The sequence below is a fragment of the Balaenoptera borealis genome (assembly GCF_965194805.1).
Source record: "Balaenoptera borealis genome assembly, chromosome: 9".
Lineage (NCBI taxonomy): Eukaryota > Metazoa > Chordata > Mammalia > Artiodactyla > Balaenopteridae > Balaenoptera > Balaenoptera borealis.
In genome coordinates, this window is record NC_138873.1 from 30,596,580 (window position 1) to 30,622,605 (window position 26,026).

A 26,026-nucleotide genomic window follows, 5' to 3' on the forward strand; every position below is an offset into this window, starting at 1 on the left:
GTCATAGAAAAAAAATCTTTTTCTTCAATTTATCTTAGCTTTCAGCAGCATTTGAATGCAGTCTATTTATTGTCATCCCTGGCATGGTTTCCAAGTAGTTTCTGTTATTTTAGTCTTTAAATATTCATTATGGTCTATGATGGACATTAGAGAATTAACCAGAAAAGATCCAACATCATAGGTTTTCATAAATCTCAACCTTTGATTATCTTTCCTATTATACTACGTACACTTTGGCAATATGATACTAGTTCAAATTTTGAAATTACTCATAAAATTGTACTGTAATCTTTATTTAACAAGTTTAATTGAAAATTAACACAAATCTGCTCTTTGAATGGCATCTGCTTTTAGGCTAAGAATGATTTTGGAGCTTTAAAAATAGAATTTATATTTGAGACTTGGAAGTTTAAGACCAGTTTTTTAATAGGTTATGTAAAAATTGACATTATTTTCTGACCTGTGGCAAGAGAAATGATGAAACAGTTATTGTTGGTGTTGGTTCCAGGTCTTTAAGTTGGTGCCGGTTTCAGTGAAAGTCTCTTTCTCCTAACTGAAACACCTTGAGCAGAGACATTCAGAAGAGCCTGTGTTCTGAGAGGCTGGTTGGAAAATTTATGAGGTTCTCTTAAGCAGTTTTCTAACAGCTGAAATACTTTAGACTTCAGCCTTAAGTTCCAGGAAGCATGGAGCAATCAAAATTTAAAGGAGAAAAAGAAAGCATATTATTTATCAACATTATTTAAGTTCAAATAAAAAAATTTAAAACTTGCTTTTTATTGCATTTAATTTGAGTCAGTATATTAAAGAACTAACAACACTTATTTATATTTTCCTTTGCTAATCCTTCTGATATGATTTTTTTCCCACAAATAAAGAGGAGAAAAATCACAATTTGGATAAATTTATATATCTGTACACACATACACTTATACACACAGACATACGTGGCAATGGCAATTTTAAGTTCCTTACCTGAGAAGGTAGGTTCTAGAAGAAGGGAACATGTTTATAGCAAGCTGACACTTGCATTAGTTGGTGCCTCATAGATAGCATGGGCAAATATTTGCCTCTTTCTGTTAGAACCATGGATTATAAGTTTCCATTTTCTACCACTATCTTTTATGACATTCATACTTTAAGGCTGTGAATGTTAGATTCTGAACCGAACTTTTTCCTCCTACTGAAATGAATGTGTCCAGCCCACTGGAGATTCTCTTCAATAAGCTTTAGTTCCATGATAGAGTCTAGCACTGATAATCTGACTCCTTGTAAATGTACATGACTGGAGATGTGCCAACCTTATTATCTGTCAGTGCTTGAAACTAAAACTTGAGGGGAAAAAGGAAAAGATCCCCATGGGAAATTATTCATATTTGGACATTTTTAACATACAAAAATGGCAATTTCATCAAGATTACGGGGTTTAATAAAATAGTTTACATGGAAGACTCAAAAAAAAGTATAAAATTGAAAGAAATGTCATAATCCTTATGAGGAAAAACAGGAAGGAAGGTAGGAATAATGCTAATGGCCTTAAATATCTTCATAGACAACTTTTAAACTTATAAGCAAGTTAGGAAACAAAAGTTTCTTTGAAAATCAGCGATTTAGAAATCAGAATACAGTTTTCCAAAAGGTCATTATTTGTTAAAACTGGTTAACATGGGCTTCATTAAGTGTTTACTAGATAGATGTCATGCTTCTAACGATGTTTAAAACAAAATGTTAAATAGGGTCTATTCTCCCTCTTCTATAAAGGAGGAGACTGCGGTTCAGGAGCCCTGAGAAAGTTGTCCAAAATAATATGGTTAATAAGTGGTGCAACCAAAAATCAACCACAGGGCTGCCTGATTTCAAAGCCATACTGTGGAATGTAAGGGAGAAAGGAGGCTGGAAACTGCATCACATAATAAATCTTTGTAAACATTCCATTTGAGGGCTTCTCCAGTTCTGAAAGTATTTGAATTTTCCCTTTTATAAATAGTAAGTGGGCATAGTGGAAGATTTGGTCTCACATCGAAACACCTTCTAGAATCCTCTCAATCTTTAAAAAATGGAGCAGTTACTTGTATGCAACACCCAGGTGAGGTTGGTTCAATGTCATGGCTGTGATCATTGAAATCATATGGGCAATTGAGGTGTGACACATAGTTTCCTGGGTAATAATGTACTTTAACTGCCTACATATTCATGGACTTAAATATGTACAAGTTTAATTAAGTATGTGCTCTCCAACACAGTATTTTCTTTAATTATTGAGAGTATGTGAGTTTCAGCGGGAAGAACACTCCCAACTCCGCAAAGTGGTAGGTAAGGCGCCAAGTATTGCATAAGGGACATTAATGAGCCAGTAAAACCCCATCCTAACATAACCATGGACCACTGGGTGGGCTCTTATGGCACTACTGCCACCATCTCCCAAATGCATTTAGCTGAAACACTCAGCAGCTTTTTTTTTCCTCTCTTTTACTAATACCTTCGTATCTATCTGGACTCAAGATCCTTAGTTCTTGTCTCACTAGCCTAAGGGATCAGTAAAATACGTTCATAGAAAATCTCTCAGCTCTGCCTGTCTAAATGCTACTCTGGGAGGGAGTCTTTTATATGAACAACAGAAGCAATTTAATACAGGAGGATACTGTCATGAATTGAGCTCCTGAATCTAGTCCATTCATTTTCAGCAAAGTTTCAAACATATTGAATCAATTGCTTTTACTGGAACAATGCAGGTATTTAAAAAAACAACTGCAACTTACCATTTATGTATAAACTTATTCATTCAGAAATATGTATCTAGTGCCTGCTACAAACATTAACCTAAGTACTGAGAATCCAGGGGTGAACAAGATAGACTAGTTCTTTGCCTCCTGGTCGTATATCAGAAAGGCATGTCTGTGACCAGTAGGAGCCACATGAGATTTGACTGGTCTGAGTCTGTGCGTGGGAAATTTGTGACTGTAATGAGTCAGTCGGCGATGGAGTATGTGACATGGTTCCACTAGTTAGAATCTCAGATAAGGAAGAAGACTCAAGAAATACAGGGAAGGGAAGTGAAGAGTAGAAGACAGGAGAGGAGGAAAGGGGAGAGGAGAGGAAGGGCATAGACAGTACAGAAGCTATGTTTTAGCCGGTAGGTACATGGCTTTCTGTGTATTTCAATAGCCGCATGCCATTTATAACTCTTAAAACACCCACAGACTTTTTACAAACGAAGATTTCAAATTATTGAAAGAATGCGGAAGGAAAACATTGTGATTTCACTTAGCTTTTGTGGATTAAGTATTTTTATGTTGTAGTTCAAAGGAGTTTCTAGGGAAGTGTCAGTTTAAGGTGAAAATTGACCCTCTTTTTCTAGAAAACAGCTTTATTGAGGTATTATTGATATACTGAGAGCTGCAGAATTTGATGAGTTTGGAAATATGCAAACACCTGTGAAACCATCACCAAAATCAAGGTACTAGGCATATCCAACACCTCCCAAGTTTTCCTTATGTCCCTTTGTTTTGTTTGTTTCTTTGTGGTACAAACACTTAACATGAGGTCTACCATCTTAATGAATTTTGAAGTGCACAATACCATCTTATTAATTATAGGCATTATGTTTTACAGCAGACTTCTAGAACTTATTCATCTAGCATAACTGAAACTTTATACACACTGAACAACTACCCAATTCCCCCAATAACCACTATAGTATTCTCTGCTTCATCAGTTTGACTATTTTAGATGCCTCATGTAAGTGGAGTAAACCACTGAAAAGCTTCCAATACATTACGGGGAATAGAACAGCCAATAGATAAACCCATTTTGAATGAATAGATGGATGAAATATAATACAATAGACTAAAACAGGAAAGAGTAAGCAGCTGAGATTTTTCATTTTCAAATGCAGCAAATAACTCAGAAAGTTAACACCAGTGATATAATTTTAAATATTTAAATATAATTGAAATGAATTAATAACAGGGGACTTTATTGTACTCTCGGGGGCTGAAATTTACTAGAATCATTTTAAGAAGAGAAGAAACACCAACTTATCCTCTAGAAAGTAATTTGAAGTGATAAAACACCCTGGATCTAACTTATATGCCTGAAGACTTATCCATTTGTCCAAAATTTGGAAATAAATCCTGTCCTCCCACCAACTGCCATTTTCATGTCCGAGGAATAATGTACTCAATTATGATTGGGGTCATGTTTATCACTATATTTGGAAACTTGGTTATAATCATTTCCATATCGCATTTCAAGCAACTTCACTCTCCTACAAATACTCTGATCCTCTCCATGGCAACCACTGACTTTCTGCTGGATTTGGTCATTATGCCATACAGCATGGTGTGATCAGTGGAGAGCTGCTGGTATTTTGGGGGTGGCTTTGGAAATTCCACACAAGCTTTGACATGATGCTAAGTCTGGCCTCCATTTTCCTCCTCTGTTCCATGGCAATTGATCGATTTTATGCTGTGTGTTACCCTCTACACTACACGACCAGAATGACCACCTCCATGATAAAGCGGCTGTTGACATTTTGTTGGTCAGCCCCTACTCTTTTTTCTTTTGCTTTAGTTCTATCTAAGGCCAATGTTTCTGGTATGCAGAGCTATGAGATTCTCATCGCTTGCTTCAATTTCTGTGCACTTACTTTCAACAAATTTGGGGGGACAATACTGTTCACTACATGTTTTTTTACTCCTGGCTCTATTATGGTTGGTATTTATGGCAAAATCTTTATTGTTTCCAAATGACATGCTCGAGTTATCAGCAACATGCTTGAAAACACAAAGGGGGAAGTGAAAAAAAACTTATCTAAGAAAAAGGATCGGATAGCAGCTAAGACCATGGGCATAGTAATGGGCGTGTTTCTAGCTTGCTGGTTGCCTTGTTTTTTTGCTGTTTTGATCGACCCATATCCAGACTATTCTACTCCCATAATAGTACTTGATTTTTAGTGTGGCTTGGGTACTTCAACTCTACTTGCAATCCTCTCATTCCTGGCTTTTTTTAATCCATGGTTTCTGAAAGCTCTTAAATACATATTGTCAGGAAAAATATTTAGCTCCCATTCAGAAATTGCAAATCTGTTTCCTGAAACACATTCATAAAAAAGCCATTACAAAAGTGAATAAAGTATTGAAAATGACACTTATTATTTTGACCTGAAGCATGTACCTCACATCCCCAGATCACTGCAAATATTATTCTATTAAATTTCAGTAATCCTAGATCCAGCTGTAATTTAATAATATAATTTAAATATATAGGGTCACCTTGTGTCTTGAAGCATAATATTCAATAAGGACTACTCCCCTCATTACAGTTTTTATTCCCTGTACTTGTTGGTAGAAAAGCAAATGTGCATAGTAAACGTATGATTGGTAGCCAATGAGTATTTTTATGTTTACCAAAGAATATTTACTAACCCCATTTGACTGGTAGTCTTGAAGTGAACATTTTAGTCTGTGTCCAGGAAGAGACATTAGGTTGTGAGGAACACTGCTGGGACCCTTCTTCCTGAGAGTCTCACAAGCCCATGAACATAACCCTATCATGCCTCTCCCTTCACAGATGAAGACATTAAACTTGAATTGCCCCCCTTCAGTGGTGACAGATACTTCATGTCCAGTGATTCTTCTGCTATGTTTGGCTTTCTCTCCATTCATGCTTTTAAAAGTCTTGTCTGTTGCTCTACTTCTGAACTATTCTTTACTCTAAAAACTTCATGGTGGGTGTGTGTGTGTGTGTGTGTTAGAGAGAAAAAAAAAATTATTCATGATGCATGTTAAAGCCTGTAAGGCAGTCTTTATTCAAGGGGAACTTCTGCTATAGGGTTTTTGTAGTAAGGGAGAGAGATTGCACTCAACTCCAACAAGGTCAAGTGGGGATTTATACCCAACGAACTGGGTTGTGGGTAGTGGATAGAAAATGACTAAGAGTAAATATCAGGGTTAAGGAGGATTCTTGCTAGGCTGACCCATCTGAATTCTTGCTGAAGGCAGGCCAGATAAGATAGTGATAAGATAGTGAGGCTGGTCAGATACCAAAGGTGGGGGATTTTTGCTAAACTGACTTAGCAGGATTCTTGCTCAATCCAGAGTCTACCAGGGCAAAGAGGGAAGGTCAAGTTTGGTCTAGTCAAGCAGAGGAATCATAGGAGCTTGATTAAAGTTTGGTCAAAGGAGAGAGTCTTTGTGTGTCTGAGTGTATGTGTGTTTGTGTCCATAAGCTTCTCATGGAAGCAGCATTAGGGATTTTCAAAGTGGGGAGGGAGTGGTATAAGGATGGCCAGCTCTAGTATGTGGAACATTGGCATGTGATTATTAGACTGTAGATATAACTCTATCTAAATATAAATGGGATAATCTATTAGAATAGACTTAGCTAGCTAGCCGCATGAAATATATAGCTATGAAGCTATAGGAAAACTGTTTATATTCACTGAGATGGATATTAAGTACTCAATAAAGGATATAAATATTTATTCAGAATTAATCCTTAACGTATGCCTCCCCTCCCACCATGTTAGCTAGCGTTCTTGCCTCCTGTTTGACAGCTTTCCAACCTACTCTGCACAGTTATCCGAAGTTTACACTTTCCTCTTAAATATCTTACATGGTTTCTATGCTAGATCCCTTCTGTTTGCCCTAGGCTTCTCCACGCACTCTGTGTAGGAAGCACAGATTAAGATTAGGATTTAGACGCTCTCTTGCCCTGGGGTGTCCGATGGATGGCATTTTACCAATGGGAAACATCTGCAGGAGATCTGAGGGTGGAAAGGGGGGAAATCAGGGCCACTTAACCCAGGCCACCTCCCTGCCAAATTGCCCTGGGGCTAGCTGTGTCCTCCAGGAAAGGCCATGCAGAGTCCCGTCTCCATACAGCCATCTTCTGGAACTCCTGTAACCACCCTCCTCCCCTGTCAATTTGGGCCCAGCCACGGTGGTGGTTCCCCACCACTGCGGCTCCTGGGTACCAGAATTTTCTCGCTGGTTTCCTTAAACGCTGCCCACATCTTTGTAAATAGTTCTTTTATTAAACTCTCCTCAATCATCAAGGCTGACTGTGCCATCTGTTTCCTGCTGGACACAGGATGAATGTAGCTTTTCATTCCTCTGAGATAAAGTTTTGAAACTCTCCCCAAAGGCATCAAGTCTGTACAAGCCCCGACTTGACCTTTCTTTGTATTTCTACATTTAGTCACTCCTCTGGAGTCTACCTTCCTCTGAAGAAATCATTGGCACCCCCAATAAATCATTCCCCCCGTTCGCCCTACCTGGGGGCTACTCACCCTTCTCCTCCACTCGGCAAACTTCTTTTTCTTTTGAAGATCAGTCGTCAGTTCGAGATTTCTGGCGTCCTTTTTGTGTATAAAAAAGATTATTTGAGGTAATTTTGGCTTTTAGAATTAATATTTCATTTAGAAAATAATATTGAAGAAACTACCTCTTCTTTTAAAAATTATTTAACTTATAACTTTTATTGAACTTTATTTAACTTATAAACAGAATATAAGTTATTCTACACTTAGTAAATTTTAACAACATCTTTTAAGGGGCAGTTAGAGCCTAGGTAATTGAATCCCCCTAATATTTTATTTGCATTTATCAAATTAAAGCTTCAAACTCCCCTTTTGATAATTTAATTGTCAGACATACATAAAACATTCCCCAGTACTTAAATAACTTGTAAATTTAATGACTTACTTACAAATATGGTAAATTTTAACTTCTTAACAATTATAATACCATTTACAAACTTAGCAAACTTTACTTGTTCCTCTCAACTTAAAAATCATGGCTAAATCAATAATTTAATAACATTTTAAGTGGGAATCACAAAGCTATTGTGGTAAATGCTAAATTCTCTTAAATTACAAAATACTGAAAATGACAAATATTCAAAGATTACTTTTAAACTGAACACAAACTATATTAATACTATGTGTTTGATTTGCTTCATCTATCTGGGAAGATGTTTCTAAAGAGAAGTTTTGTAAACCCAGATGAGCGTGTAAAGAAAACAATATTTTCCAACCATTCCCATTCATTTTATGAAGAAAATCCTCAGAGTCTGTAAAGGTAATTTTTACTAATTAATTTAAACATAGATAATTTGATTCTATTTTTTATAAATACTTAAGCTTTGATGCCCTCTAAGCTTTGGGTATTTAAATATAACAATTTTGTGGTCTTGATGGATGATAAAACTATCATCCTAAACTACTTGAAGCTTAGTGTTTTAAACTATGGAGCACTAACGGATACACCTTCCCCCAGTGATTATGAAAATACCCACATGGTGATGGAAGTTTTCCCTTTTCATTTGGTTGTTTTGAAACATGGTTCTTATTGCCTTTTGTTTGGGCTCAGAAAATTATAGACTTAAAGCACTGCAGTGTGAATGCATATCACTCACCTGTACATGGCAGCAAAAGGAAAAGATATAAATTAGTCAGATTTTCACAGGAATTAAAGAACTCACTGTTTGAAAACATCTAGCATTTGGTAATAAGTATAGTGAGCCTTTGTTGGATTTTAACGAAATTTCCTCCTTCCCTCCTTCTTTCCTCCCTCCCACCTTTCTCCTCCCGCTTTCATTCTTCTCCACTTTGGCCTTGTGTGAGTTTAGTCCATGTTGTTCCTTTGAAGTCATGGGGACGATTGCACAAAACTGATTCATTTTCCCAGAGCCAATTCTCTGGTGACTGGATGTAACGTTGCTGCTGCCAGCACACTGAAGTTGTTAAAGAACACACCTGTCAAAAGCAGGACGTAGGTAAAGCAGCCCCAGGAGGTGTATTCTGTGTGTAAATACTGATGACAACACAACCTGCCGTGAGCCTACCAATAAGATCTCAGGCCTAAGTGCCTTTCCTGGGGGGAAAATCAGCAGGGAAGAGAGTGGTGAAGCATAATGCTCATTCGCATGGTAAGAAACCTTAGCACAACAAATAATCACCTTTCAGTGATTTTAGCTCCAAATTACCAAATTAGCCAAACAAATTCTGATAAACTAAAGGAGACTATCTTAAGAGAGGGAAAAAAATCAGATGCATGTATGTATGTATGTATGTATGTATTTATTTATTTCATGTTGAAAGGAACCAAACTTAAAATACTGATCTGTAAAAACAAATCTGGATCATTTTAAAAAATTACTAAAATTCTAAAGAGGCAATGATAGAAAGACCCACATCAGATCTTTCTTACATCTAATTCACAAGTAATCTCTCTTACCTAGGATATTATTGTTTGAGTGAGATATAGCAAAGCAAGATAAAATCACTGTTTTCAGAGAAATGGTCTCAGAGGTGGAGTGTTTGAGCTATGTAACCAGTAAGAGGAGAAAAATCATTCGTGATAACGCAAGTATAATGAGTTCTCTCCTAATTTTTTCCACTTTATTTGCAATATATTATTAAGCTTGTTGGATATTTTCCTTCTTATTTGAGTAAAATACATATGCATTCATAGAATTTTAGGTATTTAATACTTGAAGAAAAATGATTATGTAATTTCTTTTTCATTTTTTCCTTGAAATTCTGAGAAACTTTTATACTTCCAAAGTCATTATTTCAGAGTCTTTGTGTCTGTTACCTGTCTGTAATTTTCTTCTCTGAAAGAATGAAATTTGAACTAAAAAATAATGCGATTTTTGCTCCTCTCCAGAATTGCTAGCAAATATTTCTTTTTGCCTCCTGGTAAATAAACAATTTTCTACACTTTCATTAGGTCATTGTTTGCAGTGTTGTCATTAATTTGATCCTTTGTTGAAATGTTATTGATAAAAAGAAAAAGGCATAACAACAATGTCCCATGATAAAAGAGAGATGTCATAGAGGGTTTAACTTTATATTATTAAAAAATTACTGTGTCTTTTCTGGAGGTGAATCTTCAGAGGAAAAGAATCTCTATTTTGCTAAGTTTTTAAATAACAAACAAAATCCCAAGTGCATTTAATGTCATGACAATTTCTTTTTTTAACAAAGCAGTAGACCAGCAGTCACATTTGCATTTGCTTACTTACTTTGTAATTTTTGGCTAAAAGCTTAAGATAAAGGCTTAATTATCTTCCGCATTACCTTAAAAAAATCTTCCATGGGCTTCCCTGGTGGCGCAGTGGTTGAGAATCTGCCTGCCAATGCAGGAGACACGGGTTCGAGCCCTGATCTGGGAAGATCCCACGTGCCGTGGAGCAACTGAGCCCGTGAGCCACAACTACTGAGCCTGCGCGTCTGGAGTCTGTGCTCAGCAACAGGAGAGGCCGCGATAGTGAGAGGCCCGCGCACCGCGATGAAGAGTGGCCCCCGCTCGTCGCAACTAGAGAAAGCCCTTGCACAGAAACGAAGACCCAACACAGCCAAAAATAAATGTAAATAAATAAATAAATTTACTAAAAAAGAAAAAAAAATCTTCCACGTAATAACTTTTTAAATAAATGTGTGTCTTATTCTATCCTTTTGTCTTTAACTAATACTTAAATTTTAAACATTTATCTAATATACATAACCATTCATCAGAAACATGAAATAATACTATTAATTTCTAGCAGCTGCTTCATCACGTCTTCCAAAAAAATAAAATAAAATAAATAAAGTTCACTTTACAAACCTAAGAGGTTAAATTATATCCTTTCAGAGATTAAGTTTTCAAAAATGAAACTTAAAACTCCAAAAATTGTACCATGAATTATTGAAGAGTATACTATATTGTATTAGGAATGCTATGTCTACAGATATACAGTGACAAATGCATAAGTTATTTTGTGGTAATTTTTAGCTATCTTTCAAGATAATTTTTAAAAGAATTAAAAAATTTAATTCATGAAAGTAAGGAACATAAAAGGCAGAATAAAGTTAATTAATTAAAGAAGGTGATCAGGTGTTTAAGATTTCATTATATTCAATATCTGAGAGCTTAGGAACCAAAGTGATAAGTAATCAAATAATTTGTGTTGTGTGTTCCAAAATGGATACTCTGCAGTTTATAAAGCAGTTGAATAGGACTTTGTCCCTCTTACATTTTACTCCCTATGTTTTGGTTTCTCAAGTTCAACTCAATTGCATAATATTTGATTGGTCCAACTAAAATATATCTTAAGAAAAATACTAATCTATGAAATTAAATCACTATATCCAGAGCAAATAAAATGTGCCATAATGTTAAGATTTCAAATAATACACATTGGAAAAAATTGCTGAGCTATGGTAGCAAATACTGTAAATATAATTTTCAAAGGTACATGCATTCTCATTAATATCTTTTCCAAGTAAATCTGGCAAGGACGTGCTTGTGGGTTCATTTTCCCAATGGACCAGTGAGATTTAATCTCTTCTCGGGCCAAAGTCCTTTCTCCGACCTGGCCTTAGATCTCACTAACGCTTGTCATTGGTCATCAGAGTTACACATCCAGTCCCAACACTGGAAAAACAAACCAAACCTATGTCATACTCTGGGTGAGTCAGTCCCATTATTTTCACATTTTAAGGACAATAGCATACATTATATACGGTGACTGTTTAAACAATGAGCACCCTATATGTCAAATTTGTTGGCAACGTGAGACTTAAAATCTGTGAACAAGATGACCTCAACCTGAATTTGAGTTCATGAATGAATGCGGCTGCCAAAGGAAAGGAGATAACTCACGAGAATTACACAATCTATCATCTGAGACATTTTCCCCTTTTGTGAGGTGATTCCTGTATAATCTTGTAGGCTTTAGCATATTTCTAGTTTATGTATATTGCTCTAAATTCTAAAATCGATATTGTTCACATTGGAGAGAAAAATGTTTCCTTAATTGAAGAGTATGTATTAAGTGGCAGGATCCAAACATTTCCAAATATCTACATGAAAAATTAAAAAAAAAAAAAGCACAATCTTTATATCACAATTATTGTTTAGGCCCAACATTAAATAATAGTTCCCCAGGAGGGGTTACATCCAGCAAATTGATTCACACAAGTGGGACAGGGAAAATTCTTGATCTGCCTACAGATTCGGAATCCTGAGTAAGGGCTACACATTAGTACAATAAGAACATGCATTTACCTGGACTACTTAGGTGGTTTTAATTGGGTTATTTAGAGGTTGGGTGACAATATTCATTCAGTCGTCTTTAGTCCCTCCTTAGTCAAGGGATGGTCCTTAGACTAAAAGCATTGGCATCTCCCAAGAGTGGCTGAGGAATGCAAATTCTCAGCCCCCACCCCAGAATTAGGATCTGTGCTTTGAGAAGACGTCTAGGTGATTCATGTGCACATTAAAGTTGGGAAGCAGTGCTCCTGGTCAGTAGGGAGTTCATCCTTAGATGGAAAATGCGTTAGCTGGGCCGCTCTGAAAATTTGCACAGCCAACGATTTTTACTGCTCTTTCCTCTTTTTTTCACAGGAAAGAGAGGAACACAGTATTTCTGCAAAAGACTCATAATACCCACAAGACAAAGTCAATGAATTCATTGGACCTTTGGAACCCCCCAGAAATACAATTTTGCTTTGCTTTGGTGAACAATTCATGCCCTAGAAATGTGAAGTCTGGGCTGAGTGCCTGTGCCATGTACATTGTCATGGTCGGTGCCATAGTGATGACCATGCTGGGCAACCTTCCACTGCCCACTTCAAGCAGCTCCACTCCCCAACCAACTTCCTGATCCTAAGTTTTTAAAACTTCTTAGAAATTTATTCTTTCTGTGTTTACGTAATTATTTCTGTAACTATGTCTAAATCTCACAGATAGGTAACTCTAAGCAAATCGTCTATGATTTTTCATCAGTCCAGAAATCATATTATCTGAATAATTGAAGAAATTTAAATACCTGGTCATTTACACCTGTGAATTTCTTCCTTGCAAAGGATAATCACATGTAATAATTCCAAATTTAAGAAGTCACCTCTTAATAGACTTCCACCTTCACATTGTCTGAGAAGTTAACACCTAGGATGCTTTAGGAAGCCAGCCAATAAACCTTGCCCATTATAAATTCCTCACAAGCAATCCCTATAGTGTAAGGTGTGATTCATGGAAGGAAACTTACTTTTGATAATTATAATTTAAAAGTTCTATAAAACATATTTCTCTGTGCTCTGTTATTTTATAGAAACACTTATGATTTTCACAACCAAGAGATTTCTTTAAATTCAACTGTTCTGAAATAGTTTCATTCAGTATTTGCCGGTAATATTACCTATTCTCTATTTACAAGACTGGCTGCAAAATTTGCAGGGGCCTGGACAAAATAAAAATGTGGAGATCTTTGTTCAAAACTATGGAAAAAGATGCTCTCAGGTATCAAACATTTTCTTTTCTCTGCAGTCTCTCTCTACCTGCCATGGTGTTTGATTTTTGCTATGGAATGTCTCACTCCCTCGGGCATGGAGATATTAGCAGGGCAAGTGCAGATCCTCACAGGTGCCTGGAGACCCTGCCCTGCGATTCAGTGGCCCACCCACTGCCAGGTTCCCCCTCCCACCAAGCGCTGAAACAATATTCCATGCTCAGGTCAGGGCGAGAAAGCTGATCCAGGCATCTGCCCTTCTCCTGGGTCTGCCACCTCAACCAAAGGCAGGCAGGAACCCCCGTGTGACTACAGAATCCATATCGGGACCCATTCAGTACCTGAACTGGGGGTGGATGAGGGGCTTGGACCCGCTGAACCCTAATGGAACATGTTGTAGCCCTACCAGCCTGAGATGGGATGACAGCTGCCATGCCTGCCAAGTGCACACCTGATGGCAACCCTCCTCGCATCATATCCAGTCCTCGGACAGGGTGGGGAGGGAATGGTAGTGCTAGTAAGTCACGGTGAGAAAGGGGAGGCTGGAGTGGGCCCAAGGAGCCAGGGGGTGGGCAGCAGGTAGATGAGAACCCATCCCAGGGAGAAGGTGGTTTAATGGGAGACAATCACAGGTAATTTCAGGTTCCAAGCCCCCAAGCATGCGCCATGGTCTCTTCGGAATTCACATACAAAACTCAAATTCAAAGATAAAACTATTAAGAATTCCAAAACTACAACTACAGATATCAAAGCACAAGAACAGTGTTCAGTGCCACTGGACTAGTCGCAAGCCAATGGAAGGGCCCTGCCTAGTTCACTTTGAGACTAAATTATCTCTTTGCAACAGCAACTAAATGATGAAGCAAAGAAAGTCAAATGGAGGCAACTGCCAAACTGCCAGATGGGTGAGCATGGAAGCTGAGGGCCAGACCCTTCTGACAGTACCAGCCTTTCTGGACACAGAGTTTTGCCTTTGCAGTATTAACAGGAATTCAGAGAATTAGAGAGTCAGATTGAAGACTGAAAGCCCCATTCAAATATTTCAAATCTGAGGAAAATAGCTGCCTTTGACCCTATAAAGAAAATAGGAAGTGTTCCTACAAAACAAATAAGAAGTGATGAAGAATTTTTTCCTTTAAATATATTCAGTACTTGAAAATAGAAGTATGGTCTGCCATTTAAGATATAGATATTGAAAATACATTGCAATCAAAGAACAGATTTTAAAGGTGTGCCCTGAAAACAATTATTCAGTTAATCATCTACCAAATTCTTCTTGGTAGTGCTATCTTTTCTTCTCTTTCAATTCTCAAACCTAACTTGATTTCACCCCACTCTTATTCAGTAACCTTGCCTCCTTATTTTCTGAAAATATGACATACATAATTCAAAGACTGAAAGGATGTAGAGGTTTGGGCTTGCATAATGGGAGCAGGAATCAAGGATGATTCCAGGTTTTTAGCTTGCCAACGAGAAAGATACAGTATGTAGGAGAAAGAGTACACTTGGTGGGGGAAAGATGATGGATTAAGTTGGGTTTGGTCAGAGGGACGTAAAACTGGAGTTCTTCAGTGGGTAGTTTAGGTTGTAAATTTTTAGCTCAGGAAAGAAATTGTTACAGATATAATCATTTCAGATTCCTCAGCATACTGGTGTTTTTGAGGCCATAGGAGTAAATATGACTGTGTGCTATACACCTGCCATAATGCCTAGGATATATCTGATACTCAGTAAGTATTTGTTGACCAGTTGAGAATGTATACAGTGAAAATGGAAGGAACTGGATGTGTACCAACTTCAAAGTTATGCAAAGAAATACAGATGGGAAAACATGAAAAAGTGGTCCCACAGACCCCCGTGGGATGGAAGAGGTTCATGAATGAGGGCATGTCAAGAATGTCAAAGGTTGATGATGGGTCAAGTTAAATAAAAACAGAATTGTTTGTTGGCATTAACAACTAGACCACCAATGAACATGATTCCACCTCTTCTGGTGGAATGTTGGAGACAGAATCCAAATTGCAGTGGATTGAGAATGAATGGGAATGAGTAGGGAAGGCAAGGAAACTATGAGCAATGACTGATATTTTAATGTCAGCTGTAAAGAGGAGAAGAGACATCTAGTGGATATCAGGAAACATAGATTCAGGGAATGTCCATGTTGCTATTTTTGTTTTGTTTTTATTTGATTTGTTTATTATCTTGGGGTGCTAAAGAAAGGCTAATGAAGAATACGAGACCAAAGACTGAGCTCTGATTGGAAAACTTTTACTGCCAACCGGGAAGCAAACAAGCACAGATATAGGCTCTGGGAGATTTGAGTAAAGAGAGTAGAAATAGGGATGGTTTCTTAAAGCCAAAGGGCCATGAACTACCCTATATTAGGAAAGCAAGGTCTCTGAGTGCTGCTGATTGGGTAATGGAACCTGGGTTTGCTTGCTAGGTAAGTACCAGGCTGACTAGGGGTGTCTGCAGGCATACAAGGATTGCCTAACTCAGGATTTTGACATAGTATTAGTCAGAATTTCTTACTGCTGCTGTAAAAAATTACAATTTAATTTACATTACAATTTAATGACACTTGTGATTACATTGGGCTCACATGAATAATCCAGGGTAATTTCCCCATTGAAAAATCCTTAATTTAACCACATCTACAAAGTTCACTTTGCCATATCCATGGGTTCTAGGGATTAGTATGTGGATATCATGGGGGCGGGCATTATTCTACCCACCACAGGCATCTACCTACTTCTGCTGAAGTGTGATCCATGGACGATGGTGTCCCATTACTCCTGCTGCCGCTATGAGGTGCCTGTCTCTGAATATTTGCACCCAGCCAGATCTGTAAAGTTAGAAGGAAGAGCACCCCTCACCAGGAGAGAAGCTAGAAAACAAAACCTCAAATTCCTTACCTTTTAAGACCAAAAACCTTGTGTAAGTAAAAAATTAAAGATTAGAAAATGTATTCAGTCAGATAAAGCAGGTTTTTTTTCTCTTCCACCTTTACTTTCCCGAGGAGATAAAGATTTCATGAGGAATTTCAGTCAAGATGGCTCAGTTAGTTCATTCATCAACCTCTGTGCTCCAAATACATGGAAAGGGAGGCATATAAAGGGGGGGATAAGATACAGCAAAATTCATAAGTGAGATTATCTTCTCTGTGCAAAAAACAAACAAAATAAAACAAACAAAAAAACACGAACACCAAATGTAAGACTAACAATGAAGATCTAGTGGTTTCCAGGTCCAGAAGCAGTAGTGGAATCCAGGATTTTGACTCCTGTAAAGGGGTCTAAGAGTGCTCCATCCCACACAGGAGAGAGTGCACAGCTCACCGCTTGAAACCAGGGGCTGAGATGAGGCTCCTCACCTTGCAGCACACATGAGAGGATGCTGAACCAAAATGGCTTTGCCCCAATTCCGCCTAGAACTTTGGCTTTTGGAAAGCTGCTAGCCTAGGGAGAAATAAAGACTCAGATATAATTCACAACCAGGAACTGAGTTGAGCTGTCTGGTGGCTGATTGCCTGGATCAGTGACATTTCCAGTATGACCACAGAGTATGAACCCCAAAGCACTAATGCAGAGCATAATTGTATTTGGGGATCTTCAGGGCTGGATGGAGACAACTGCAAAACTAATAAGACTTAATGTGTGTTTGGGGGTTGGGGGAGGATGAAAGAGAAATAAATAAAAACTAAACAAACCTGTCCATCCAAAATAAGAAAGCAGAACAAAAATCCAAATCCCGTGACAAAATATAATGCTAAAATACAGCCAATAATGTCAACAACCGAAACATGAAATACTCTGGAAGGGATTAATTTTATAGTACAGTTTGACAAAGACAAGTACAACTTTTGGTGATGTTTCTATTTAAATCTTTTGCTCAAATGCATTCCTTGACAGATGGTGACTGGGAGGTCTTGGGTGGAAGCTTAAATTTTACATTTCTAATAAACACCTGCAGGTGATTCAGATGTTAATAACAGTAGATGCTATTATGAGTAGTATTATATTACTTCTTTCCTGTTTCCTATTAGAATATCCAATTCAATGCAAAATGCATAGTAGTCTATAAATAAACATTTATTGAGTTGGAATCTAGTAGATGATCTTTCTCTTTGCCTTTCTTATATTGTGTACAATCTTCCTTCTAAATCACCATCAGCTCTATTTCCTGCTACAAATTATGACCAGAAGTAAGTCAGTACATAAGCAAAGTAGTTTGCTCTAGTGAAAAGTTCAGTGAGAAAACATTGCTGTTGATGTCTGACATATACAGAAACTCTACTTGCAACCTCATAATATGATGAAGAGAGTAAGCCTTTAAATCACTATGAAATGTGTAGACACCTCCATAGAGGATGTTGTTTCCTTTTGGGAAATAATTTATTTGCACCTAGGTTTGAGTCTCTGCTCCCCAGTCTTTTTCACTTTCATTATTCATGGTAACATATTGTTATAAATTGAATGTTTGTGTCCCCTCAAAATTCATATGTTGAAACCTAATCTCCAATGTGATGGTGTTGGAGGTAGGGCCTTTAGGTCATAACGGTGGAGGCCCCATGAATGAGATTGGTGGCCTTATTAAAGAGGACCCAGAGAGATCCCATTTATGAACCAAGAAGTCAGTCCTCACCAGACCTGAATCTGCCAGCATCTTGATCTTGGACTTCCCAGCCTCCAGAACTGTGAGAAATAAATTTCTGTTGTTTATAAGCCACCCAGTCAATTGTAGTTTTTTTATAGTGGCCTGAGCTGACTAAGACACACATATACTTAACAATAGGGTAAACTGGAGGTGATTTGGGATGTCAATATAGAAGCTCAGTGAAAAGGATACCTTTGCTTTATATTACATAATTATTACAACTGACCAAGATGGCCTTAATGGTCTCCTCAGCTTGATTAAATTATAGGTAGCCTTCTTCTATTCTTAGAGCATTTACCTCAGAAAGCTTGTAATTGTAAGTTCTTTCTCTGCGCCTTTGAGATATAAATCTTTTAAAAGCCCTCTTGCCAATTTTATAACCCAGGAATGTCTCCCTCAAGTACCTGAGAGCCATCCCTCTGAAATGTTATCATCACTGAAGACAGAGCCCCATCTCCCATTTAGTACTTAGGAAAGTCAGACCAGGCCCAGGGTGAGCAACAACATTTAACCAGCAGACTCAGGCCAGTATGTGGGTACAAAAACAAAATGGACAGCAGTTTCATTATAAAACTTGCCCAGCATTGGCCTTGGATGAGCGTGGAGAGGGAACTCTTCTCTATAAGAAGGTCTTTAATTTTGACTAATTGAAGGACACCAGGAAGTTGTTCCAACTGAATAAATCTTCCCTTCCTGAAATTTCATTCTTAGCATTTTATTCTTTTTACAAAGTACTTCTCTCTGAATGCCCCTTAAAATTTCTCTTGTGCCTTCATCCACTACCAACTCAAAGGGGAAACCCTCTGAGAATGCTATGTTTTATTGTTAATGTTTCCATTCAGCCAATAGTTATTGTTTAGCATCTCCTATGAAGGGGATGGGGTTCCTAGGAGATGGTAGAAAGTAGAGACAGGGCAGGTGAGAAACCCTAGAGTGACTTTTACCTGCTTCATAAATTTAGCAAAGATGAGTCATAACAGAAACCTTATCTATTCTTATCTTTAATATTGTCTATACTGCTTAGCTTTGTATTGTCCTTAGAAACTGATGAAATACTGCCCTTTAGCATTAGACAAAATTGAGTACTTATCTTTATAACTGGGGTGTGTGTGTGTGTGTATGTGTGTGTGTGTGTGTGTGTGTGTGTGATCAGAATAAAATATAAATGTCAGCTTCTATCTAATACCTGGGAATATAGTCTATCCTTTTCATTTCTGAGAAATGCTGTTGTTTTTCTGAACTAATTATAAAATAATATGTTGTTTTCCATCACTGTGTACAAGAACCAAGTGGCCCTTTTGGTTAAAAAGCTTGATTGTATGACTTCAGAGAATCAATCTTATAAAGAAGTGTTCTGAAAATGTATCAAATAAAACATCCTAATGAAATTCTTTCTACTGAGAAGATTTATAAAATACGAAACAAACAATACTTATGTGATAGTGGTTTGTTTATTGGCTCTTTGATCTCCAAAATCTACAGACTTGTTTTAAATCATGCTAATTTTTACACAAGACCTCAGTGAGAATACTAGATTATCAATTTCATTTTACAGGTAAGCAACTAAGATATACAAAGTGTACGTGACTTAACTAAAGTTGAAGATAGAAAATGGTAGAGATGGGATTCAAACCCAGGTAGCCTGTCTTTAAAAGCTCACTCTGGACTCTGATGTTATATGTAGGTTTTACAGATAAAAGAAGGTGCATGTTTCCAAAAACAACTATAGATATTTGTAATTCAGACAGTAAATCTCTGAGGTATCACCTTATGTATTCCCACTTCAGGTAAGGAGACTCAGTATTATGGAAGTTTATGTGTTCTAGCACTTATTCTCATTAAATATAAATTTTTTTTAGTGATTGGGTTAGACAAACCCTATCAAGAGCCTAAAGCTGGATATTTCCTAAACATTGATTACTAAAAATTTTCTACTTTAGGAAACCAAATTAAAAAGGAGGAGGCAGATTTTTAATGTAAAAGAATAACAGATAATTATTTGATGGGTGAAAATAAAAAGTTACTCTTTCATTTGCTTAAATAATATCCTTAGGGGTTTACTAAGTGCAAGGCACTGTACTAGGTATTGGAAAAATGTGGAAAAATAGTTATCAGCAAATAAAAAGTACACAGCAATTTAGTATTCTTAGTAAACATCAAATTACTTGATATGTAAAATATAAGATGATATCTGTCTAAAAGCAGAAAATATCTAAAAATTATTGCTAAAGTACTGTAATAAACTTAGTTTTAAAATATAGTAATCAAAATAAATTTCCTGCGTGTCAAAGGACAGTTACCTTTAATGCTCACTTTTAATTAATTTGACTTTTTAATTAATATGGTAATTTACCAGAGTGTTTCTGCTTTTTTCAAGTGCAAATGTAGTACTGAAGAACCATTCTTCAAGACTGATATTTAAATAGGTTGTAATGTGTCAAAAACGAAGAGTGAAAACATAAGTCAAGAGCATTATAGCTGAAGAAAAATAAACATAGCACCTTCAAAGGTTGTAAACACATGAGGAATCTGTGAAATTCAGGTTAGCATCAATTATGACATCAGTAACAAATGAAGAAATGCTGTACAGCAATGCCCAGTGACACTGGTAGTTCTCCAAGAGGACCTAGGTGTTAATGATGGTCTATTCTGTCTTTGTAGTTTGTTATTGAAGGATTATTCACAGCCTTGCCGCTAATTTATAACTTTGTTCTAATCCCAACCAACACTGAGGCAAATGACAGCAACTGTTCTGTTAATTTTCTATGTCTGAACACTCCATTTCAATATTTTTAAAAAATACACAATATGTTTTTAAAGTAGCAGCTGTACTTTTAGTATCAACCAGTTGAGAAAAATACATGTTGGACAAGAGCAATTATGCATTCAGTAATGTTTTTAAATAAATGTGTATTTTATTAATAAAAATAAACACATATTTTTAATAATAGTACATATATGTGAGAGACATAGTATTTATGAAGTCTACAACCCAGGGCATAAGTGGATTAATTATATCTTTGCAGTAATTGCCTACTTCCATCTTCAGTGTGTCTTGTTCCAAATATGTTCATGGCTCTGCAGCAATTTGGTATGCAGCTAGCCAAGAAGTTAATATATTTGTATAAATAAATGAGATGTAGAAGAAAGGAGTGGTGCTGTAGTAATCATCTAGATAGTCTGGGGGAAAAACAACCAAGTGTGTTTTATTAATCAAAAGACTTCATTTCCCAGCAATACCACTACTGGGCATATACCCTGAGAAAACCATAATTCAAAAAGAGTCATGTACCAAAATGTTCATTGCAGCTCTATTTACAATAGCCAGGACATGGAAGCAACCTAAGTGTCCATCATCGGATGAATGGATAAAGAAGATGTGGCACATATATACAATGGAATATTACTCAGCCATAAAACGAAATGAAATGGAGGTATTTGTAATGAGGTGGACGGAGTTAGAGTCTGTCATACAGAGTGAAGTAAGTCAGAAAGAGAAAAACAAATACAGTATGCTAACACATATATATGGAATCTAAGGAAAAAAAAAATGTCATGAAGAACCTAGTGGCAAGATGGGAATAAAGACACAGACATACTAAAGAATGGACTTGAGGATATGGGGAGGGGGAGGGGTGAGATGTGACAGGGTGAGAGAGTGTCATGGACATATATACACTACCAAATGTAAAATAGATAGCTAGTGGGAAGCAGCCGCATAGCACAGGGAGATCAGCTCGGTGCTTTGTGACCGCCTGGGGTGGGGGGGGTGGGATGGGGAGGGTGGGAGGGAGGGAGATGCGGGAGGGAGGAGATATGGGAACGTGTGTATATGTGTAGCTGATTCACTTTGTTATAAAGCAGAAACTAACACACCACTGTGAAGCAATTATACTTCAATAAAGATGTTTAAAAAAAAAAAGACTTCATTTATGAAGAAGTTCTAGGAGAGTAGAAAAATAAACAAGAAAGAGTACCTTTGAAGTGTATTCTTCACTTACGGATGTGAATAAGGGCTCACAAACATCACTGGACAGTATTTATTTCTGCAATCAGTTCATCTAAAGATTATACTCTACATAGTGCAAGTGAACAGAAGAGTGTATATATATTTTAAGCCCCCCAAATGGTTTTCCTTATTATCTTTGTGTGTCAGTGTCAGTTTACACTTGCAATTATGGAAGGAACACACATTTCTATGAAGACAACAATCCTGACTCACCGTCAAAGGGACACTTCTTGGGGAGTGAGTGTGGGAGACCTTAACTGTGCTCTTTTGAAAGGTGACCAGTAGACCTGTTCCATGACGTCATGGTCTGAACCACACAGGTATTCTGCTGCAAATACCTTTCATCCTCTTTTACCTTTACCTTTTCTTCTCCTAAATACTGTCAGCTCTATTTGAAAGGTAGTAATGCACAAATGTGAAACAGCTTAATCTTGTGTAAAGTATTTCCAAACTGGTTCATTAATAAAACATGTAACACATAATGTTTATGTAACTCTATTTACTTAGTTATCTCTTCTTCTCATTTCATAAAACAAGTTTGTTACAGGGAATTCCCTGGCGGTCCCGTGGTTAGCACTTGGCGCTTTCACTGCCATGGGCTGGGTTTGATCCCTTGTCAGGGAACTAAGATCCCACAAGCCATGCAGCGTGGCCAAAAAAAAAACAAGTTTGCTACAGAATAGCTGTGAAAATCAGCTAGCTACATAAGCAAAGATTTAAGGCTGTGATTCAAAGACTTGAAAAGGCAAATCACCCTATTATTAGTTTTTTTCAAATTTTTACTCTATCTTAAACACTCAATGTATATGTTTAATTAAAATGAATTAAAATTCATGTGAGTAAGAAATTATCAGATGAGAAAACTGAAGCTCTTCCTAGAGTCTACAATACCAGTTTGGGTACTTGCTAATTTGAAATCATTCTTGGTTATACTTGGGTCATTTGGCTTTATATTTCCAATGCCAAATACAGTGTCTAGTACAAAGAATGAACTCAAAAGTGAAAAAAATGTTAATTTGAATTAGCTTTTTTATAAAATTCTTATTTTTACTTCAAATTGCTAAAGAAAAGCAGTACAGAAACCATCTCTTTGTCCACATGCTCATTTGACCGTAATTAATTATGTCCTCCAAAAGTAAAATGCAGTGTAATCATATAATCACTGTACATGTTCTTTGAACACAGTGTCTGTAAAATGGAGAGGAGGCATCACCAGGGTTTGGAAAACACAAGAGCTTTAGTGCTTTTCAATCTTTAATTCACTGGGAAGTTTCCATTGCAGCTTTTTCTAAAGTCCTTGTAGATTAACAAAAGTTTCAGGAATTTATAATCTTGTATTTACTTCTCAAAGTATACTTTGGAAGAAGATTTTTGTCCCCCCAAAATCTACCTTCAAGTTAGGCAAGAGTTTTTTTTCCCCTATATATATTTTGGACAAATAAACATTGGTAACAAGGATAGAAGGATCTACAAAATTCAAATTATCTGAAGAAACAATGAGAAATTTCAGACACAAAGGTAGAGAATCAGAAAAGCATAAAAGAATACGAAACGGAAAATAATCAGCAAATCCTATTCATTTATTTCTAAATGCTAAAAAAATGTCAAAATGTATGAAGAAAACAAATGTTTTAGAACAACTAACCGTTGAATGTTAATATCCTCCTAGTTGGCAAATGATTACACTTGCCTCTCTAGATCCAAGTGTTTAATTTTGCACTTGACCTTAATCCACATTAGTTTTAAAGTCCCTACAGTAATCTTATCAATATACATCTGCTTCCTCAGAGAATAAATTAATTGTTGATGAATCACTTCCTAAGACTTTGACACTTGCAATAAGTTTTATTGCCTTCCGAAACCATGGATAAAAGAAAGCCTATATCAAGGGGTTCATAGCTGAATTACAATAAACACACCACACTAAAATCTCATAAGCATAAGGAGGAGTTATAAAATTCATATAAGCGTCAATTATAGCATCAATAATATATGGAAGCCAAGAGACCAGAAAAGCTGCCATAGCAATACCCAATGTTTTAGCAGCTTTTCTCTCTCTCTTTGTCACTCTTTCCTTATAACTCTCTGAGGAGGACTGAACTTGGCTGGCTGTACTTTCTATCTTCCTGGCCTGATATTTAGCCACCAAAAATACCTTACCGTATATAAACAAATACCATGGCAACAGTAGCTATAAAGAATAGAAGAAAACAAAGTAGAACCCAGTTTTGATGCAGTGAAGCCGGACAGCCTCCTACACTGGTGAGAGCAACTACTAGGTCCTCAACCCCTTCCTCATTGACCCCTGTGTGAAAGATAGAAAAACTATATGTGACAGAAAAGAACCAAGAGAGAACAATGCATATTCCTGAAACCAAGTCAGTAAACTTGGTTGGGTAGGTCAGAGGATCAGTAACAGCAATATATCTGTCAATAGAGTTACAGCATAAATGAAATAAAGAAGCAAAACAGAAGGAATTATCGAAACATGTATGAAATTTACAGTAACTCTCCCCAAAGTTCCAGCAGCTCTCCAGAGACCTCACTGTGTTAAAGGGCGTCACAGTCACTCCCACCAAGAAGTCCTCACACGCCAGGGATGCGATCAGAAACTTTGTAGACGTGTGCAGCTGTCTGAAGTGAAGGATAGCAGTAACGACCAGTAAGTTTCCAAACACAGCCAGCACAGCCCCAAAACTGAGGACTGCATACAGAATTGCCCGAGGACCTGGTGAGTGAGGAGTCTTAAGACAGGACCCGTTCACGTTCTTGTAGCAGAGTTCCACAGCTTCAGCTTGGGAGAAATTTTTCACCATTGCCTTCTTGTTTGAATGATTTCAAGGTTCTCAAATTCCCTATTTCAGCAATTTAAAGCAAGAAGGAGATGGCAATTTCAAAAGCTTCTGTAAGAGGAAAAAGATTTCTAGTTAAAACGAAAGCTAGTAACTTTTCTCCCATTTGGGGGGGCATATTAACTATAACCTCTTGGTCCTTCTAAAAAGTATTCCCAAGTTTTTAATATATTTAGAGTGAAAACTTGTTGCAGAAAATCATTAAAATTATAGTCAACATACTTAGTCCAATGATATGTTTTATAAAATGTAATTAGCTAATCACTAGAAAATCCCTTTTCTGTGTTACTTTATCTTTTGAAATCTTGCCCGTAACCACCTGAGTTGAGAACTAATTAAGCTACCAAAGGCTGTTTTATTTACTAAGCTATCTCCCCTAAGTAGTCATTTCAGCAGTAACGATAAACTGTACTTCATTTTTTTCAAGAAGGAAGAAATAAATTACATCTTCTTCAAATTATAGCCTCAAAAATCCCTATAGTATAGACTGTAAAGACTGAGGAAGCATTTACTCATAATAGCTTGTTAAACTTATTTGGAGAATAGATTTCTTCTATTGCTTGTATTTTCAGAGTTTATGGGGTTTTCTTTTCTTTTTGTATTCCTTCATGGTCTGGATAGCTTGAGATGATTTGGAGAACTATTCTTACCAGATTGATACTAATATATGACCAGTGTGTAAGTATTTTCCCTGCTGCTAGCCAGTTTTAGATGTCTAAAATCAGTAAGATTGATTAAAATAAGTAATAACTCACCTAGCCCCTTACCTTCTCATCCTTAAAAAACAGCATATTTTTAAACCTACCACAGAGGAGTAGGATGGTCTTGGGGCGGGGAGGGGAGGGAGGTTCTAGATTAATGTCTCTGGTGGGAATGGATTCATGCTAAGTGCTCCAAAATTCAAGTAGAGACCAAGTTGGTTTCTCCCGGTGTTTGTTTTCGTTTGTTTGTTTTTATACTGAGGAATACAGTCTTCAAACACCTTATAGAGCTCACCAAACAATAGTGACTAATTATTTTTTTACTTCATTTAACCATGAAAATGTACAACCTTGCATCTATATCTTAACTGAACTAGAGACTAGACTACTTGTATTGCCATTATCCCGTACCAGAGCTCTGTCCTCTGTTGAAAGTGCAGGTTCTTAAAAAAAGGCTATGTGAACACACCTGTGTATCTTTTATCTATATATCTATACTCTCTAGTTAATAGGCTTTGTTAATCTGTGAA

General features: G+C 36.9%; 1 protein-coding gene and 1 pseudogene across 2 annotated transcripts; one reads left to right on the forward strand and one right to left on the reverse strand.

Annotated features, from left to right (window-relative positions):
• Positions 1–9: 9 nt before the first annotated feature.
• LOC309634863 (trace amine-associated receptor 3-like) lies at positions 10–10,087 on the forward strand (annotated as a pseudogene). Its single transcript has one exon. The product of its transcript is annotated as a trace amine-associated receptor 3-like (transcript).
• A 13,621-nt stretch (positions 10,088–23,708) lies between these two features.
• TAAR9 (trace amine associated receptor 9) lies at positions 23,709–25,607 on the reverse strand (the record flags this gene model as incomplete). The annotated part of the gene is given in 3 exon segments (XM_082406076.1): positions 23,709–23,822; positions 23,826–24,110; positions 24,112–25,607. Coding segments are annotated over 3 exon segments (1,047 nt in total). The 5' UTR covers positions 24,760–25,607.
• Between the last annotated feature and the right edge of the window lie 419 nt (positions 25,608–26,026).